The 21,875-nt window shown below is 32.5% G+C and overlaps 1 protein-coding gene across 7 annotated transcripts in view; it reads right to left on the reverse strand.

Annotated features, from left to right (window-relative positions):
- pleca (plectin a) overlaps positions 1 to 21,875 on the reverse strand; it is a 214,024-nt gene that overhangs the window by 185,071 nt on the left and 7,078 nt on the right. For 4 of the 7 annotated variants that reach the window (NM_001430891.1, XM_021468103.3, XM_021468104.3 and 1 more), the window contains exon 3: positions 16,318 to 16,599. In NM_001430891.1, coding sequence (NP_001417820.1) covers positions 16,318 to 16,599 — 282 coding nt within the window. Of the gene's footprint in view, positions 1 to 12,637; positions 12,812 to 16,317; positions 16,600 to 21,875 lie in introns of those variants that run through there. The other 3 variants (XM_073930978.1, XM_073930976.1, XM_073930975.1) reach the window with 1 other exon arrangement.

Genomic DNA, 21,875 nt, shown 5'->3' on the forward strand with positions numbered 1-21,875 from the left:
ATGGTCAGTTCTTACACAGGACATCCCATACTATGTGTGGACTTCACATGAAACCTTATTACTGCAGTGTTTTGGAGAAATTGTATAATATTATATTTCAAAGTGTTATAAAGACCCCAATTTAAATAAGTAGAAAAAAAACAATGGTCAGATATTATACACGACATTCCATACTATATCTCTACTTCACATGAAACCTATTTACTGCAGCATTTTAATGAAATGGGGTATTAACATAAAATAAAGTGCTATAAAGTCCCCATTTCAAGTAAGTAGAAAAAAACAATGGTCAGATCTTATACAGGACATCCCATACTATATATGTACTTCACATGAAACCTTTTTACTGCAGCATTTTAAAGAGATGGGGTATTAACATAATATAAGATACTATAAAGACCGCATTTTAAATAAGTAGAAAAAAACAATGGTCAGTTCTTACACAGGACATCCCATACTATGTGTGGACTTCACATGAAACCTTATTACTGCAGTGTTTTGGAGAAATTGTATAATATTATATTTCAAAGTGTTATAAAGACCCCAATTTAAATAAGTAGAAAAAACAATGGTCAGTTCTTATACAGGACATCCCATACTATATATGTACTTCACATGAAACCTTTTTACTGCAGCATTTTAAAGAGAAGGGGTATTAACATAATATAAAATACTATAAAGACCGCATTTTAAATAAGTAGAAAAAAACAATGGTCAGTTCTTACACAGGACATCCCATACTATGTGTGGACTTCACATGAAACCTTATTACTGCAGTGTTTTGGAGAAATTGTATAATATTATATTTCAAAGTGTTATAAAGACCCCAATTTAAATAAGTAGAAAAAAAAACAATGGTCAGTTATTATACACGACATCCCATACTATATCTCTACTTCATATGAAACCTATTTACTGCAGCATTTTAATGAAATGGGGTATTAACATAAAATAAAGTGCTATAAAGTCCCCATTTCAAATAAGTAGAAAAAAACAATGGTCAGATCTTATACAGGACATCCCATACTTTATATGTACTTCACATGAAACCTTTTTACTGCAGCATTTTAAAGAGACGGGGTATTAACATAATATAAAATACTATAAAGACCCCATTTTTAATAAGTAGAAAAAAATAATGGTCAGTTCTTATACAGGACATCCCATACTATGTGTGAACTTCAAATGAAACCTTTTTACTGCAGTGTTTTGGAGAAACTGTATATTATTATATTTCAAAGTGTTATAAAGACCCCAATTTAAATAAGTAGAAAAAAACAATGGTCAGTTCTTATACAGAATATCCCATACTATATATGTACTTCACATGAAACCTTTTTACTGCAGCAATTTAAAGAGACGGGGTATTAACATAAAATAAAATACTATAAAGACCCCAATTTAAATAAGTAGAAAAAAACAATGGTCAGTTCTTACACAGGACATCCCATACTATATATGTACTTCACATGAAACCTTTTTACTGCAGCATTTTAAAGAGACGGGGTAATAACATAATATAAAATACTATAAAGACCGCATTTCAAATAAGTAGAAAAAAACAATGGTCAGATCTTATACAGGACATCCCATACTATATATGTACTTCAAATGAAACCTTTTTACTGCAGCATTTTAAAGAGACGGGGTATTAACATAATATAAGATACTATAAAGACCGCATTTTAAATAAGTAGAAAAAAACAATGGTCAGTTCTTACACAGGACATCCCATACTATGTGTGGACTTCACATGAAACCTTATTACTGCAGTGTTTTGGAGAAATTGTATAATATTATATTTCAAAGTGTTATAAAGACCCCAATTTAAATAAGTAGAAAAAAACAATAGTCAGTTCTTATACAGGACATACCATACTATATGTGTACTTCACATGAAACCTTCTTACTGCACTGTTTTGGAGAAATTGTATATTAATATGATTTAAAGTGTTATAAAGACCCCATTTTTAATAAGTAGAAAAAGACAATGGTCAGTTCTTACATAGGAAATCCCATACTATGTACTTGACATGAAACTTTCTTACTGCACTGTTTTGGAGAAATAAGGTATTAACATAATATAAAGTACTATAAAGACCCCATTTCCAAAAAGTAGAAAGAAACAATGGTCAGTTCTTATTCAGGACATCCCATACTATATGTGTACTTCACATAAAAACTTTTTACTGCACTGTTTTGGAGAAACGGGGTAATAACCTAATATAAAGTGCTATAAAGACCGCATTTCAAATAAGTAGAAAAAAACAATAGTCAGTTCTTATACAGGACATACCATACTATATGTGTACTTCACATGAAACCTTTTTACTGCAGCATTTTGGAGAAAGGGGGTATTAACGTAAAATAAAGTGCTATAAAGACCCCATTTCAAATAAGTAGAAAAAAACAATGGTCAGTTCTTATACAGGACATCCCATACTATATGTGCACTTCACATGAAACATTTTTACTGCAGCGTTTTGGAGAAAGGGGGTATTAACATAATATAAAGTGCTATAAAGACCGCATTTCAAATAAGTAGAAAAAAACAATGGTCAGTTCTTATACAGGACATACCATACTATATGTGTACTTCACATGAAACCTTTTTACTGCAGCATTTTGGAGAAAGGGGGTATTAACATAATATAAAGTGCTATAATGACCGCATTTCAAATAAGTAGAAAAAAACAATGGTCAGTTCTTATACAGGACATACCATACTATATGTGTACTTCACATGAAACCTTTTTACTGCAGCATTTTGGAGAAAGGGGGTATTAACATAATATAAAGTGCTATAAAGACCCCATTTCAAATAAGTAGAAAAAGACAATGGTCAGTTCTTATACATGACATACCCTACTATATATGTACTTCACATGAAACCTTTTTACTGCAGCATTTTGGAGAAACGGGGTATTAAGCCAATATAAAGTGCTATAAAGACCCTATTTCAATTAAGTAGAAAAAAACAATGGTCAGTTCTTATACAGGACATACCATACTATATGTGTACTTCACATGAAACCTTTTTACTGCAGCATTTTGGAGAAAGGGGGTATTAATGTAAAATAAAGTGCTATAAAGACCCCATTTCAAATAAGTAGAAAAAAACAATTATCAGTTCTTATACAGGACATCCCATACTATGTACTTGACATGAAACTTTCTTACTGCACTGTTTTGGAGAAATGGGGTATTAACATAATATAAAGTACTATAAAGACCCCATTTCCAATAAATAGAAAGAAACAATGGTCAGTTCTTATTCAGGACATCCCATACTTTATGTGTACTTCACATAAAAACTTTTTACTGCACTGTTTTGGAGAATTGGGGTAATAACCTAATATAAAGTGCTATAAAGACCGCATTTCAAATAAGTAGAAAAAAAGAATAGTCAGTTCTTATACAGGACATACCATACTATATGTGTACTTCACATGAAACCTTTTTACGGCAGCATTTTGGAGAAAGGGGGTATTAACATAATATAAAGTGCTATAAAGACCCCATTTCAAATAAGTAGAAAAAGACAATGGTCAGTTCTTATACAGGACATATCATACTATATGTGTACTTCACATGAAACCTTTTGACTGCAGCGTTTTGGAGAAAGGGGGTATTAACATAATATAAAGTGCTATAAAGACCGCATTTCAAATAAGTAGAAAAAAACAATGGTCAGTTCTTATACAGGACATACCATACTATATGTGTACTTCACATGAAACCTTTTTACTGCAGCATTTTGGAGAAAGGGGGTATTAACATAATATAAAGTGCTATAAAGACCCCATTTCAAATAAGTAGAAAAAGACAATGGTCAGTTCTTATACATGACATACCCTACTATATATGTACTTCACATGAAACCTTTTTACTGCAGCATTTTGGAGAAACGGGGTATTAGGCCAATATAAAGTGCTATAAAGACCCTATTTCAAATAAGTAGAAAAAAACAATGGTCAGTTCTTATACAGGACATACCATACTATATGTGTACTTTACATGAAACCTTTTTACTGCAGCATTTTAGAGAAAGGGGGTATTAACGTAAAATAAAGTGCTATAAAGACCCCATTTCAAATAAGTAGAAAAAAACAATGGTCAGTTCTTATACAGGACATCCCATACTATATGTGCACTTCACATGAAACATTTTTACTGCAGCGTTTTGGAGAAAGGGGGTATTAACATAATATAAAGTGCTATAAAGACCGCATTTCAAATAAGTAGAAAAAAACAATGGTCAGTTCTTATACAGGACATGCCATACTATATGTGTACTTCACATGAAACCTTTTTACTGCAGCATTTTGGAGAAAGGGGGTATTAACATAATATAAAGTGCTATAAAGACCCCATTTCAAATAAGTAGAAAAAGACAATGGTCAGATCTTATACATGACATACCCTACTATATATGTACTTCAGATGAAACCTTTTTACTGCAGCATTTTGGAGAAACGGGGTATTAAGCCAATATAAAGTGCTATAAAGACCCTATTTCAAATAAGTAGAAAAAAAACAATGGTCAGTTCTTATACAGGACATACCATACTATATGTGTACTTCACATGAAACCTTTTTACTGCAGCATTTTGGAGAAAGGGGGTATTAACGTAAAATAAAGTGCTATAAAGACCCCATTTCAAATAAGTAGAAAAAAACAATGGTCAGTTCTTATACAGGACATCCCATACTATATGTGCACTTCACATGAAACATTTTTACTGCAGCGTTTTGGAGAAAGGGGGTATTAACATAATATAAAGTGCTATAAAGACCGCATTTCAAATAAGTAGAAAAAAACAATGGTCAGTTCTTATACAGGACATGCCATACTATATGTGTACTTCACATGAAACCTTTTTACTGCAGCATTTTGGAGAAAGGGGGTATTAACATAATATAAAGTGCTATAAAGACCCCATTTCAAATAAGTAGAAAAAGACAATGGTCAGATCTTATACATGACATACCCTACTATATATGTACTTCACATGAAACCTTTTTACTGCAGCATTTTGGAGAAACGGGGTATTAAGCCAATATAAAGTGCTATAAAGACCCTATTTCAAATAAGTAGAAAAAAAACATTGGTCAGTTCTTATACAGGACATACCATACTATATGTGTACTTCACATGAAACCTTTTTACTGCAGCATTTTGGAGAAAGGGGGTATTAACGTAAAATAAAGTGCTATAAAGACCCCATTTCAAATAAGTAGAAAAAAACGGTCAGTTCTTCAATGGACAATTCAGTGGTCAGTTAGGTTGATGGCATCATCCCAACTGTCTCAAGCTATTATTGTACCATTACAACAAAATGATATTATTGGGGATGATGAGTGGTGCTGCTCCAAATGTAGGGTACAAAGACAAAAGCCCCTTTCACACAGTGATACCGGTAAATATCTGGAAAATTTCCGGAACGACTTTACCGGTATATTCAAAAAAGCGCTGTTCACACAGGCGAGGACATTACGGAAATTTTCCGGAAAAGAGCATTCACACATCCATTCCAAAATACCGGTAAATTCTGACATCATTCACCACAAATGAGCTTTAAATGGCTGCGCTTGTGTTTGTAAACATTTGACTAAATTACAAACTCTGTGGATGATCAATATTGTGAACAACTTTCGCAGGATCACTTTCGCATGTCGAGATGTTCATAATATGTGCGTGTGCAGGCGCTCACAGGCTGTTTCAAAGGCACACGCAAAGCCTAAAGGTAAACAAACAACGGCTTATCATAAGCATCTCATCTATGATTATTTACACAGTTGGCATAAAGAAGAACATATAAACGTGATCTGACTAACTTCTAGCAGCTAAATGTGTCTGGAAAAATATTCAAAGGTTTTTATTCTCACAAAACGCGCGGACGTAAATGCGTCTGACTGTTGTGATTGGCTAAAGCAGACGTCTCACGTCAGCACGTTCTAGACGTGCACGCGCTTATTACGGTAATCTTCCTTCTGCATTCACACAGAGCATGCATTCCGGCAAATTGCCGGTAATGTTACAACTTCTCTTTCCGGAAAATAGCCAGAACGAATTTACCGGTATTTTCAAAAAGGACCTGTTCACACATACAACCTTTCCGGAAAATTGCCGGCAATTTTCCGGAAAGGTCTGTATGTGTGAAAGGGGCTAAAGACAAACCAAATATGTTTGGTTAATTTCATAGAGATAGTTTACCCAAAAGTGAAAATGAACGCACTATGCACTGGCAATCAAATGGTTACAAACATTTATTAGTTCCTTCTTTTGGTTGAACACAAAAGATATTTAGAATGAACTTGAAAACTGGTAACCATTGACTTCCATTTTAGAAAAAAAAAACAATTACTATGGAGGTCAATAAATACAGTTCCTCAGCAGGAAGGGAACTGCAATTTTGTGTATCCCTGACACATTTGGAGTTGTGGAAAACTGTGATGTGCTGTCTGTCCTTGACACATTCGTCCTGTATCAAAACTGACCATTATTTTATTCTACTCATTCGAAATGGACACGTTAAAGTCATCTGAAGAGTAATAACGCCCCATTAATCCAGATCACTGCAGTAACAAGTCTTCCTATGAGGTATGCATATAGTATGTGATGTCCTGTAAAAGAAATGACTGTTCTTTTTTCTACTTATTAGAAATGAGGTGTTTGTAGCAATCTAAAAGGTAACAATGTCCCAATTCTCCAAAACGATGCAGTAACAAGTCTTCCTCTGAGATATGCATATAGCATTGCATGTCCTGTACGACTGATCAATGTTTTCTTCTACATAGTAGAAATTGGGTCATTATAGAACTTGCTGCAGTAAGAAGTCTTCATATGTACAAGAACAGATGATTTTATGTACTTATTAGAAATTGGGTGTTTATATCCATCTGAAAAGTAATAATGTCCCAATTCTCCAAAAAACTGAAGTAACAAGTGTTCATGTGAAGTACGCTTATAATATAGGATGTCCTGCATAAGAGCTGACCATTGTTTTCTTCTACTTACAAGAAATTGGGTCTTTGAAACACTTTAAATTATGTTAAACCTCATTTCTCAAAAACCCTGCTGTAATAAGGTTTTTATGTGAAGTACACATTTAGTATGGAAAGTCCTGTACAATAACTAATCATTGTTTTTTTTATACTTTTTGGAAGTGGGGTCTTTATAACATTTTGAATTATAATAATACCCAATTGTTAATTAAAAAGGTTCCATGTGAAGTACAGATATAGTATGGGATGTCATGTATAAGAACTGACATTGTTTTTTTTTTTCAACTTATTTGAATTGGGGTCTTTATAACACTTTATAATATGTTATTACCTAATTTTTCCAAAACACTGGAGTAAAAAGGTTTCAGGTCAAGTACAAACATAGTATGGGATGTCCTGAATAAGAACTGACCACTGTTTTTTTTTCTAATTATTTGAAATGCGGTCTTTATAGCACTATATAATATTTTAATACCCAATTTCTCCAAAACGCTGCAGTAAAAAGGTTTCATGTCAAGTGCACATAGTATGGGACGTCCTGTTTAAGAACTGACCATTGTTTTTTTCTACTTATTGGAAATGGGCTCTTTATAGCACTATAAAATATGTTAATACCCAGTTTCTTTAAAATGCTGCAGTAGAAAGGTTTCATGTGAAGAGCACATATAGTATGGGATGTCCTGTATAAGAACTGACCATTGTTTTTTTCTACTTATTTGAAATGGGGTCTTTATAGCACTTGATATTAGCTTAATACCCCGTTTCTTCAAAATGCTGCAGTAAAAAGGTTTCATGTGAAGTACATATGTAGTATGGGATGTCATGTATAAGAACTGACCATTGTCTTTTTCTACTTATTTGAAATGGGGTCTTTATAGCACTTTATATTATGTTAATACCCCCTTTCTCCAAAATGCTGCAGTAAAAAGGTTTCATGTGAAGTACAGATATACTGTAGTATGGGACGTCCTGTATAAGAACTGACCATTATTTTTTTCTACTTATTTGATATGGGGTCTTTATAACATTTTGAATTACATTAGTAACCTAATACTACAAAATGCTGCAGTAAAAAAGATTTAATGTAAAATTCACATATAGTATGGGATGTCCTGTATAAGAACTGACCATTGTTTTTTTTTTACTTTTCAGAAATGGGCTCTTTATAGCACTTTATAAGATGTTAATACGCTGTTTCTCTAAAACGCTGCAATAAAAAGGTTTCATGTGAAGTACACATATAGTATGGGACGTCCTGTTTAAGAACTGACCTTTGTGTTTTTCTACTTATTTGAAATAGGGTCTTTGTAGCACTTTATATTGGCTTAATACCCCGTTTCTCCAAAATGCTGCAGTAAAAAGGTTTCATGTGTAGTACAGATATAGTATGGGATGTCCTGTATAAGAACTGACCATTGTCTTTTTCTACTTATTTGAAATGGGGTCTTTAAAGCACTTTATATTATGTTAATACCCCCTTTCTCCAAAACGCTGCAGTAAATAGGTTTCATGTGAAGTACAGATATAGTATGCGATGTCCTGTATAAGAACTGACCATTGTCTTTTTCTACTTATTTGAATTGGGGTCTTTATAGCACTTTATATTATGTTAATACCCCCTTTCTCCAAAATGCTGCAGTAAATAGGTTTCATGTGAAGTACAGATATAGTATGGGATGTCTTGTATAATAACTGAACATTGTTTTTTTCGACTTATTTAAATTGGGGTCTTTATAACACTTTGAAATATAATATTAAACAATTTCTCCAAAACACTGCTGTAATAAGGTTTCATGTGAAGTCCACACATAGTATGGGATGTCCTGTGTAAGAACTGACCATTGTTTTTTTCTACTTATTTAAAATGCGGTCTTTATAGTATTTTATATTATGTTAATACCCCTTCTCTTTAAAATGCTGCAGTAAAAAGGTTTCATGTGAAGTACATATATAGTATGGGATGTCCTGTATAAGAACTGACCATTGTTTTTTTTCTACTTATTTGAAATAGGGTCTTTATAGCACTTTATATTGGCTTAATACCTCGTTTCTCCAAAATGCTGCTGTAAAAAGGTTTCATGTGAAGTACATATATAGTATGGTATGTCATGTATAAGAACTGACCATTGTCTTTTTCTACTTATTTGAAATTGGGTCTTTATAGCACTTTATATTATGTTAATACCCCCTTTCTCCAAAATGCTGCAGTAAAAAGGTTTCATGTGAAGTACACATATAGTATGGTATGTCCTGTATAAGAACTGACTATTGTTTTTTTCTACTTATTTGAAATGCGGTCTTTATAGCACTTTATATTAGGTTATTACCCCAATTCTCCAAAACAGTGCAGTAAAAAGTTTTTATGTGAAGTACACATAAAGTATGGGATGTCCTGAATAAGAACTGACCATTGTTTCTTTCTACTTATTGGAAATGGGGTCTTTATAGTACTTTATATTATGTTAATACCCCCTTTCTCCAAAATGCTGCAGTAAAAATGTTTCATGTGAAGTGCACATATAGTATGGGATGTCTTGTATAAGAACTGATCATTGTTTTTTTCTACTTATTTGAAATGGGGTCTTTATAGCACTTTATTTTACGTTAATACCCCCTTTCTCCAAAATGCTGCAGTAAAAAGGTTTCATGTGAAGTACACATATAGTATGGGATGTCCTGTATAAGAACTGACCATTGTCTTTTTCTACTTATTTGAAATGGGGTCTTTATAGCACTTTATATTATGTGAATACCCCCTTTCTCCATAATGCTGCAGTAAAAAGGTTTCATGTAAAGTACACATATAGTATGGTATGTCCTGTATAAGAACTGACTATTGTTTTTTCTACTTATTTGAAATGCGGTCTTTATAGCACTTTATATTAGGTTATTACCCCGTTTCTCCAAAACAGTGCAGTAAAAAGTTTTTATGTGAAGTACACATATAGTATGGGATGTCCTGAATAAGAACTGACCATTGTTTCTTTCTACTTTTTGGAAATGGGGTCTTTATAGTACTTTATATTATGTTAATACCCCATTTCTCCAAAACAGTGCAGTAAGAAAGTTTCATGTCAAGTACATAGTATGGGATTTCTTATGTAAGAACTGACCATTGTCTTTTTCTACTTATTAAAAATGGGGTCTTTATAACACTTTAAATCATATTAATATACAATTTCTCCAAAACAGTGCAGTAAGAAGGTTTAATGTGAAGTACACATATAGTATGGTATGTCCTGTATAAGAACTGACTATTGTTTTTTTCTACTTATTTAAAACGGGGTCCTTATATTACTTTATACTATGTTAATTCCCCCGTGTCTTTAAAATGCTGCAGCAAAAAACTTTCATGTGAAGTACACACAGAGATAAGGGTGTCGTGTATAAGATCTGACCATTGTTTTTCTCTACTTATTTGAAAGGGGGACTTTATAGTACTTTTTTTCTATGTTAACACCCCGTTTCTCTAAAATGCTGCAGTAAAAAGGTTTCATGTGAAGTACATATATAGTATGGGATGTCCTGTATAAGAACCGACCATTGTTTTTTTTCTACTTATTTGAAATGGGGTTTTTATATCACTTTGTTGTGTTAATACCTCATTTCTCCAAAACAGTGCAGTAAGAAGGTTTCATGTAATGTACACTCATAGTATGGGATGTCCTGTACTAGAACTGACCATTGTTTTTTTCTACTTATTTGAAATGAGGTCTTTATAGCACTTTATATTATTTTAATACCCCATTTCTCCAAAATGCTGCAGTAAAAAAGTTTTATGTGAAGTACAGATATAGTATGGATGTCCTGTATAGGAACTGACCATTGTTTTTTTCTACTTATTTGAATTGGGGTCTTTAGAACACTTTGAAATATATTATATACAATTTCTCCAAAACACTGCAGTAAAAAGGTTTCATGTGAAGTACACATATAGTATGGGATGTCCTGTATAAGAACTGACCATAGATTTTTTCTACCAATTTAAAATGTGGTCTTTATAGTATTTTATATTATGTTAATACCCCGTTTCTTTAAAACGCTGCAGTAAAAACGCTTCATGTGAAGTACATAAATAGTATGGTATGTCCTGTATAAGTACTTTCCATTGTTTTTTTCTACTTATTAGAAATGGGGTTTTTATATCACTTTATAATAGGTTAATACCCAGTTTCTCCAAAACGCTGCAGTAAAAAAGATTTCATGTGAAGTACACATATAGTATGGGATGTCCTGAATAAGAACTGACCATTGTTTCTTTCTTCTTAATCGAAATTGGGTCTTTATAACACTTTATATTTTGTTAATGTCCCACTTCTCCAGATTGCTGGAGTAAGAAGTGTTTATATGTAGTATGCATATTGTATGTGATGTTCTGTACAGGAACTGATCATTGTTTTTTGTCTATTTATTGAAAATTGGGTCTTCATAACACTTTGAGTAATGTTAATGCCCAATTTCTCCAAAACGCTGCAGTAACAAGTCTTTATATGAGGTTTAGTATGGGATGTCCTGTATAAGACCTGACTATTGTTTTTTTTTCTACATCTTTTAAATGAGCATTTTTTTTCCAAATTGCTGCAGTAAAAAGGATTCATATGTTGTATATATGCATATAGCATGAGACATCTAGTATCAGACCTGATCAGTCTTTTATTTAACTTATGTCAAACAATGTATTTATAACACTTTAAAGACTTTATAGCTCAATAATAGCAAATTTCTCCAAAATGCTGCAGTAAGTTATTATGAGGTATGCATATAATATTGGATGTCCTGTCCATAGTTTTCTTCTGTTAACTTAAATGAGGTCTTTCACATGAGGTATGCATGTACATCCTGTATCAGAACCAAACTTTGTTTTTTTTTTACTTATTTCTTTATAGCACTTTAAAGTGTGTTAATGGTACATTTCTCCAAAATGCTGCAGTAAAACAGGCTTCATATGATGTATGCTTAGTATTTGACTTCCTGCATCAGATCTTATTGTTGTTATATTCTACTTATAACAAATAATAAGGTCTTTACAGTCATCTAAAGTGTAATAATGCCCCATATCCCATATACTGAAAGAAACATAACCTTTTAAATCTCCTTTAAATGAAATAAACATATATTTGTAATTCAAACAATGTTTTGTTGGACTACTTTATGATTGTTTTCACTTTCTGAGTTTAGCCACGTTGTATAAAATTGCATTTAACCTTATTTGCAATGTACTGTAGTTGGCTAGGAGAAGTAGAAACGCATTCTGTGTATTTAGAAATCGTATATTTATTCTGTCCGTTTGATCTGCTATAAAATCATTTGAAGCAAAAAGATAAACTTGAGGAAATTAAAGGTAAGCCCAGAAACCAATTTCTTTAAATAACAACAGTCAAAAAAGCTAATAAATTGTTTAATAAAGCATACGTGGGAGGAAAGGGGGATAAACTTATATTTCGTTGTCATCTCTCTGTTCTGGGCGAAATGGGTGCTCTGTGGAGCGCTCTCTGTGTGGCTGCTGACATTACCGTAATGATAATAATACGCGCGCACCAAAATATAAAGCGCGGCTGGCTTGACTGTGTTTTTCCGAACCGCGGCTGGCTTGACCGCAGTAAATAACTGTACCTGCAGTGCAACTTACCCGGTAGGAATCCAGCACGGACCGCCCTAGTTATGGATGCCGAGTGATTACACCAGAGCTGCTGGATGTTCTGGTGTTGTTTGTGTGTGGAGATGACGGTGCAAAATGCTGTGGATGATCAGTGCTGGAGAAGGGAAAGGTGATCTGATCTGATCTGATCTGTTCTGTGCAAGTTTGTGTTGCCCCTGTAGTGCTTCAGATCCACACAATGGTGGAATGTCACTGGGTGTTTAGCACAATGCAACGATAGATTTGATCTGTTGTGTGGGGGAGAGTTTATTGCCTCCCCATGAACAAATGGGTCTCTGTTTGATAAACTATACAGTATTGAGTCAAGTGATGCATCCCAACATTTAGTGACCAATACTCTGAAACATAGAAGTCAAATAATAGGTATAGAAACGTCATATAGTTCTTATAGGATAGAAGTTAAATACACCTGGTGTTATTTATTTGTGTATACGATAAACAAAATCCCAATAATAGAAATTGAACAATCAAATGTAAATAATATGGTTATCATTGTATAAATAATAATATACAATAGCATATGATAATATCTTTTTCCTGTAATCTTTATTAAATAATGAAATCCCACAATGTGACTATTGCAGATACACACATTGAAATATCAATGCTTGAACGATATATTGTTCAGCCCTACCTACTGGGGTCTTTTTAACATTCAAAATTTGCCACAAGTTTCCTGTGAGGGTTTGGTTTAGGGGCTGGAGTGAAGTAGGGTCAAATAATAAGTGTTTTTACAGTATAAAATAAAGTATGCCAAGTGCCCCTATAAGCCATGTACACAGTATGTGTGTTTGCAGGGTTGTTAGGTATGCACATATACAATTATGAAACATAAAAAAAGAATTGCAGGTTATGAAACTAAAAGCTGTCATTATCAGTTAATTTATGAAAATAAATTGTGTTAAATATTTTTGTTGTCAATGATATGCATTACGTAAGCCATAACTTTGAAAATCATGAATTACTCTGGTAACTATAATAAGGTTGTGTTATTTAATGCTAGTTAAGGAATTTACTAAGAGGAACAAACTATGAACGATCCATTTATTACAATATTTGTTCATTGTTAGTTCATGTTAACTCACAGTGCATTAACTTATGTTTACAAGCATGTATTTGGAATTTAATAGGACATTGGTAAATGTTGAAATGTTATCAATAAATTCAAAAACTGTTTATACTTAGTTTATGTTAATGTAACTTAAATTCGACAAACTGACCATCAAAATAAAGTGTGACAGTATAAATACATTATTGAAAGTTTTTTGTAAAGTGTGACCATTATCCCTTACCTTTGGTATGGAAAAATAATCTTGTTAGTTAATAAAGCTCACTTAGCTTAAGTTAGTTAAGTCATTAACTAACAATAATCAATGCAATTAAAATATTTGTTTGTATTTTTTATGTTAGGGTTACAACACTTTATTTTAAATGTTATCTTAAGGATTTTTAAAATGCTAAAAAAAAGACAATATGGTGGTGCAGTGGGTGGCGCTGTCGCTTCACAGCAAAAATTTTGCTGGTTAGATCCCCGGCTGGGTCAGTTGGCATTTCTGTGTGGAGTTTGCATGTTCTCCCTGTGTTCACGTAAGTTTCTTTTGGGTGCTCTGGTTTCCCCCACAGTTCAAAGACATGTGCTATAGGTGAATTGGTTAAGGTAAATTGTCCATAGTGTATGAGTGTGTATTGATGTTTCCCAGTGATGGGTTGCAGCTAGAAGGGCATCCACTGCATAAAACATAAGCTGGATAAGTTGGCGGATCATTCCGCTTTGGCGACCACTAATTAATAAAGGTACTTAGCTGGAAGAAAATTAATAAATGAAAGACAATTTTGATTTAAATGTGATTCAAAAGGTTTTTAGTTAATATTGAAATTAACATTGATTTTAAAAGGTTTCAAATGCATTTCTCGTTGTTTAAATGTTTTAAGATATTGAATGTTATGCTTTACTGAAAAAAGTAATTAATCAATATGAATGTTTTTTTCAATATATATATATATAATTTTTACATTTATTTTTTTAGGTTGTTGCCTTTCAAAAATCTGTTTTTAGTCTTTAAATGTAAAACAAAATGTTAATTTTAGCAAATCTGAATTTTATTTATGCCCATGTATATGCAGCATCATTAAAGTCACTGAATTTACAGTTTGCAAGCAGTTGTTGTCACATTTTGCAAGCAAATGTAGTTACCAGGACAACATCTTACATAACAGAAGCTTTTATACCGCTCAATAGCTTTGTAAGAAAAAGGGATAGCTGTTGTCATTGGCATGAGCTGGTTGAGCGAGGGCTGCTATTTCACACAGCACCAGTCTCAGTGCCAACTTCAGCCTATTGTGCTCAATATCCACCAAGATTAACCCTCTAGTGCACTTCATTAGGGGTACAATAGATGTTTTTAAAATCTTTTAAAGATCTTGGATGGTCCAGACCAGTTGATAAATAAGTTACTAAACTATTTTATTACATTTTACTAGTAGTGTTGTAAATTATTAGAAGCTGGTTAGAAAACTAACCAGAATAATGTGTTTAAATAAAATAGGACAAAAAATAGGGATTCATTTTGAGTGTATTCCAATATTTTTTTAATCAAATGTTTAATGGAATGATTGTGTTTCTTCCTAATGGCAATTATTGGCAATAAAATACTGAGATAAAATACTAAGCAGCAAAATAAATTGTTCATAGATGTAAAATAACAAAAGGCTAAATGGCCCCTTCAAACGTCCTGCATGTTGTGACAGGAAAATTAATCAGCATATTAGGTTGATTTTCAAAAGTGTGTGCAATCTTAGATTCAAGGTATTTCCATCTCATGGTCAAATTTTTGTTGCACAATTTGCAAATAGTCTCGTCCATATTTACCACCTCTCCTTTCTCATTCAGTCGAATCTCGAAATACAGCCAAACTGCAGAAGTTGTGTTCTTTTTCGAGACTTGCTATCCACCCCTCCCACCCTACAACAGGCATACACATTTTTAGACAAAAAATAAATGAAATTTACTATTTAACCCTTGTCTCCTATATCATTGTTTTTAATGAAGGTATAACAATATGGAAACTCATGCCGTTGCTATTTTTACATCCCGCAGTTTACCATATTACCGCCCAAGCCTAGCCATTAGATTATGTTGTAATATCAAACAAAAATATTTACATAGCTCTATTTAGAAAGAATTCCTTAATTTAGATTGGAATAATTTTATGGAAAAAGAGCCATGCATAAAATATAATAAACAAATACAAGCACAGATAAATACTGTAGAGCAAAAGTTCAAAAAGGCTCAGTGTTTTATCTGTGGAGTTATACAGCATTCAGATGCTGAAATATTATTTACAATTAATCTTTGCTAAAGTTACAAATGGTACAATCACTTGTGCCTGAATGCTCACACAATCACAAGCTTAAAAAACACATGAAAATGATCAACTTTCCCCCTATCACAGTTAAATTCTGCAGTGACCCCACAAATTTCAAATCTCTAGTGTGACTATTGTGAATGTGCACATGGTGATATTGATGGTGAAACAATATTTTATGAGTACTACTTACAGGTACAGAAAATGCTGTTATAAAATAAAATGGCGGGAAAAATAAGTCATTTTCCCCATTATTGTTGTTACTAGACTGAAAGCTGATCTCACCTGCCCAGCAGATGCTGAAGTCACAGTACCAGGAGCGATGGTGACTTTCAGGTGCTTTTTGTTTCTCTTCCTCACTGTAATGGTCTTCTCTTCTTTCCCTTCCTCCTTATTCTCATCCTTTCCTTCCTTCTTTTCGTCCTCTTCCTCAGTCTTATTCCCTAGTTTTTCCTTCTTCTTCTTATGTTTCTCTTGAGACAGCGGACTTGCCAGTTTGATCACCCCAGCGATCCCCTCATTCAGCAGTGCCGCAGAGACGCTCTTGTCCTTCGGCTTCTTCTTCCGCTGGAAAAGCAGTGAAAACAAAGTATTCATTTGAAAAGCTGTAATAAAACCTGCAACAAGTAAAGTTATGCAGGTTTAATTGACTTTAGAAAACAAGATGTCATGTAAGGCCACAAAAGGATTTTTGGTGAGTTTAGAGTGTGTTCAGCTTGTTTCTGACATCCACCGGCTTGATCGCACAAAGGAGCCTTTATTCAACTGTCTGTGAGTGTGATTGAATCTGTCAGGTGCACAATTAAGAGGACATTTCTATCAAATGGGATTTCGCACAGAAAGCAGGTAGAACATACAGTGGGGAAAATAAGTATTGAACATATAATTTTTTCCTGGGAGTAATTTGTCTAAAGGAGCTGTTGACATGGAATTGAATAAGATTTTGGTAAAAACCCAAACAATTGAAATATAGAAATAAAAGCAACAAAAAAATAAATAAATGAAACCATATTTATGTGTAATAACAATGAAATGACACAATGAGAAATTACTGAACTACTGAAATGCATTTAATACTTTATAAAAGTTTTTGTTTTATTTTAATGATGGCAGCTTAAGGACACCTCTCATATGGAGAATAAAGTCATGAAGGCATTGCTCAGGTGTGATTGTTCACAGACTTCAACAGTGTAAAAATCTTGCTGGTTCTGTGGGTCTCGTCTATCAAATCTATCAAAATTAAGATAATAATAATTATTATTATTTATGCATTTTTTTTTTGGCTTTTTCCCTTTATTGATCAGGTATTTTACACAGCGGATGCCCTTACAGCTGCAACCCATCACTGGGAAACATTCATACAAACTCATTCACACACATACACTAGCCACAATTAAGCTTTACTAGTTCACCTATACCACACAATTTTGGGCTTGTGGGGGAAACTGGAGCAAAATCCCAAGCAAATATGGGGAGAACATGTAAACTACTCACAGAAATACCAACTGACCCAGCTGAGGCTCGAACCAGCAACCTTCTTGAGGCGATTGTGCTACCAACTGCACCACCGTGCTGCTAAATAATAATAATAGTAATAATATAAAATAATTCTTTGCCTTTGTTGCCATAAGACTGAAAACATCTATTCAACACTAAAGTTATTATTAAGTAACGATTGTAGTAGTTTTTATTGGTAGTTTAATTAGCTTTTTATTTTGTAGATTTTCTGCTTCCATTCATTCATTTTCTTTTCGGCTAGGTCCTTTTACTGATCTGGGGTGGCCACATCGGAATGAACCGCCAACTTATCCAGCATGTTTTACACAGTTTACCTTCCAGCTGCAACCCATCTCTGGGAAATTTTCTGCTTCCATTCCAAGTAATTTGTTTGTGTGTTTTTGGTCATCTACTTTATATCACTTTATTAAATTTAAGCCAAAAATAAAATTTTAATAGTAGTTGATTTTACTTTTTACAAGAACCAACAATTATTTCACTTGTAGCATACTTTAAAAAGCTTGTTTAAAATATTTCTGCCTAAGAAACTGATAATAAATTTCACACAATTAAAGATTTCTTGAAAAATGACAGTTTGTTTAAGTTATTCCACTAGCCTTTAAGAAATAAAGTAGCAAAACAAAAACAGTGCTGTATGTACATTATATATATATATATATTAAGGGTGTAACAATATGTGTATTCGTATTGAACCTTTGGTACGAGACTTTTGGTTCGGTATGCATTACAAACCCAACAATTCCATTCAGACTAAGATCTAAAAAGAAAAAAGTGAATAAGTACAAAATATCATGTTTTCAGTGCAACAACATGGCATCCTAAATGACGTGGCATCCAACAAGCTGCCTTCCCCGCCATCATGTTAAACAGTAGAACATCGCTTTTGAACTCAGAATATCACTTTATTAAAGCATGATGCACTCATTAGCTATCTTGCTGCCTTCTGTGTCAGCCTGCTTATGCTGGCTCCGCCCCCGCTGCCTCAAAACAAATCAACAAGGCGATCAGTACATTTATAGCTTTGGATATGAGAGATCTTAATCGGTAGAGGAAATTTCGGGTTTTAAGAAAATGATAAATGTAATAGAGCCCCGTTACAATATTTCTTCATAAACCCTTTTCATTCAAATAATTCCTGCTTTTAGATCCACTAAAATCGCAGGTGACAGTCAAATCGAGCAGATCTGTGCTGTCTGAAGGAAAGGTGAACACTCATCTTTCTAAAAATGAAACCTAAAAAATGATTGAAACTGAGTTCCATATAAAAACTAAATTATTAATTTCTTTTTATTTGTTTAACTGCTACAATATCACAAACACACACACACTCATTTATATATATAATTATATATTGGGTTATATATATTATTTTATATATATATTTTTATGTATATATATATATATATATATATATATATATATATATATATATGTATATATATATATATATATATATATATATATATATATATATATATATATATATATATATATAAAAAGCTGCTTATAAATATATATATATATATATATATATATATATATATATATATATATATATATATATATATATATATATATATATATATATATATATATATATATTTATTTATTTATTTATTTTTATAAGCAGCTTTTTGGTTTTGAGTATAAAGAAGGATTTGTTTTATTTGCTGCTAAGCAGAAACCCCAGAAGTGTAGCTCTATCACTGTTTAAAGTAAAAGAAAAAAAAACAAGATCATACTTTTATGATTTTAGTTTTAATACATTAAAAAATTGAAATCAGAGAAATCCTCTTGCTTTTTTATTTTATTGCTGTATCGAAAACATACCGAACCGTGACACCACTGTGTCGTATCGTATCGAACCGTGATTTTTGTGGATATGCTAATACATAATGTGATTTGGATCTGCTTTTCTCTCTGTGCACATGGAGAAGAGGGACAGAAGCAGCCTTTTGTTTTCCTTTAACAGTGTGCAGAGACTAAATGCCTCCATTCATGCAGACAGAGCCATCACAGGCCATCATTCTCTGTCCGGCAGTCTATCAAACCAGCTTCAACACAACAATTGACCAATAAGCCATGCCTTATAGACCATTTCAATGTGGCGATGTCATTAGCTCATGTATTTCCTGTTGTCAAACTACAAAAAGAGATTGCAATAGCTGCCATTACATTATTTGCCAATACATGGACCTTTTCAGATTCTCAGAAGCTATGGAAAGTAAAAATGTAAAACAGGAAACACGTTAGGGCCATTGATATTGTTTACATCCCTCAAAATTGGACTGAAAAAAGCAATCATGTACACTGTATAAAAATGTTGGGTTCCACACAATTCCTTCATGTTGTCCCAACACAAATCAATTAAGTTAACTAAATTGTTTTTACAAACTTAAGTGGATTGAACATGAAACAATTAAGTTGTCCCAAACAAACTCCAGAACTATGTTAATTCAGCTCATCTTAAATAAGTATTTGAACAAGCAGCAAACAATTTTGAGTGTACATTTGTAAAGCAGAAGGAATAATACAAGAACACTATTAAATTGCAAGTTGTTACAACTTAAATTTGGGTAAAATGTCAAATATTTTATAATGTAAAACATTTTAAGCCAGTGTGGGTATGTCCATATTTTATACAAAATCGCACTGAAACAACTCACCATTTATTAAGAGTATGCACAACTGTGTTTTACCGTGTGCATGAGTGATGATATTTTTAAAGTCATGCTTAAGTTAAATTATCTCAATTCTGGCAACGAATAATAAAAGTTTCTAATTTACTGAAAAGTGGCCTAAAATGACCTGTAAAATGATGTCAAACTGCTTATTTTACAACACTGGCCTCTAGAGGTTGGTAGAAAAGCAATCAATCAATGGGGATATTCAGAATAATATACTAGCATGCTAATTTTTACAATTTTGTAACATATACACTTCTGTTTAAAAGCTTGTGGTTGGCAGAATTAAAAAATATTAATAAGTTAATAAAAATAAATAAATAAATAAATATATATAGACCCACACGTGGCTGATACAATTGTGAAAATGTACAGGAATTTTTATTTGTTTTTATATATATATATATATATATATATATATATATATATATATATATATATATATATATATATATATATATATATATATATATATATATATATATATATATATATATATATATATACGGTTGAAGTCAGAATTGTTAGCCCCCCTAAATTATCAGCCCCCCCTGTTTATTTTTTCCCCAATTTCTTTTTCACGGAGAGAAATTGTTTTCAACTCATTTCTGAACATAATAGTTTTAATAACTCGTTTCTAATAACTGATTTATTTTATCTAGGCAAGTTATTGAAGGTTTGTTCTGTAGACTATCCCAAAATATATATAGCTAAAAGGGGGGGTCCTACTTTATATTAAGTGTCCTTAACTACTATGTACTTACATCAAAAAATAAATACAATGTACTTACTGTGTTTATAATGTATTTGAGAACACTTGTGGTGCTTTTGAGTTGGGATAGAGGTTGGGTTATGGACAGGTTTGGTGGCATGGGTAGGTTTAAGGGTGGGTTAAGGTGTAAGGGATGGCCAACCGTGTATTTACAAATGTAATTACAAAAGTTAGTTACAAATGTAATTACATACATGTATTTAATCAAGCATAAGTACACAGTTAATACATGTATTTAAAAAATAAGTACATTGTAACAAACTATTAATTCCTGTGTAAATACATATTAGTTAAGGCCACTTAATATAAAGTGGGACCAAAGGGGGTAATAATTTTGACCTTGAAATGGCTTTTAGGCAAGTGCTTTTATTCTAGCCAAAATAAAAAAAAAATAAGACTTTCTCCAGAAGAACAAAAATCATTATCAGACATACTGTGACAATGCCCTTGCTCTATTAAACATCATTTAGGAAATATAAAAAAATGTAATAAAATAAATAAAGGGGGGCTAATAATTCTGACTTCAACTCAAAATATATATATAGCTCTTCAGTTTTTCCACATTTTTTTTATGTTACAGCCCTATTCCCAAATAGATTAAATGTATTTCTTCAAAATTCAAAACACAAAACCCCATGATGACAATATGAAAAAAGATTTTTTGAAATTGTTGCAAATGTATTTAAAAAAAAAAAACTGATCAAATCACATTTACATAAGTATTCACAGCTTTTGCCCAATACTTTGTTAATGCACCTTTGGCAGCAATTACAGCCTCAAGTCTTTTTGAATATGATGCCACAAGCTTGACACATCTGTCTTTGGGAATTTTTGCCCATTCCTCTTGGCAGTACCTCTCAAGCTCTATC

Source organism: Danio rerio, chromosome 19 (assembly GCF_049306965.1).
Source record: "Danio rerio strain Tuebingen ecotype United States chromosome 19, GRCz12tu, whole genome shotgun sequence".
Taxonomy (NCBI): domain Eukaryota; kingdom Metazoa; phylum Chordata; class Actinopteri; order Cypriniformes; family Danionidae; genus Danio; species Danio rerio.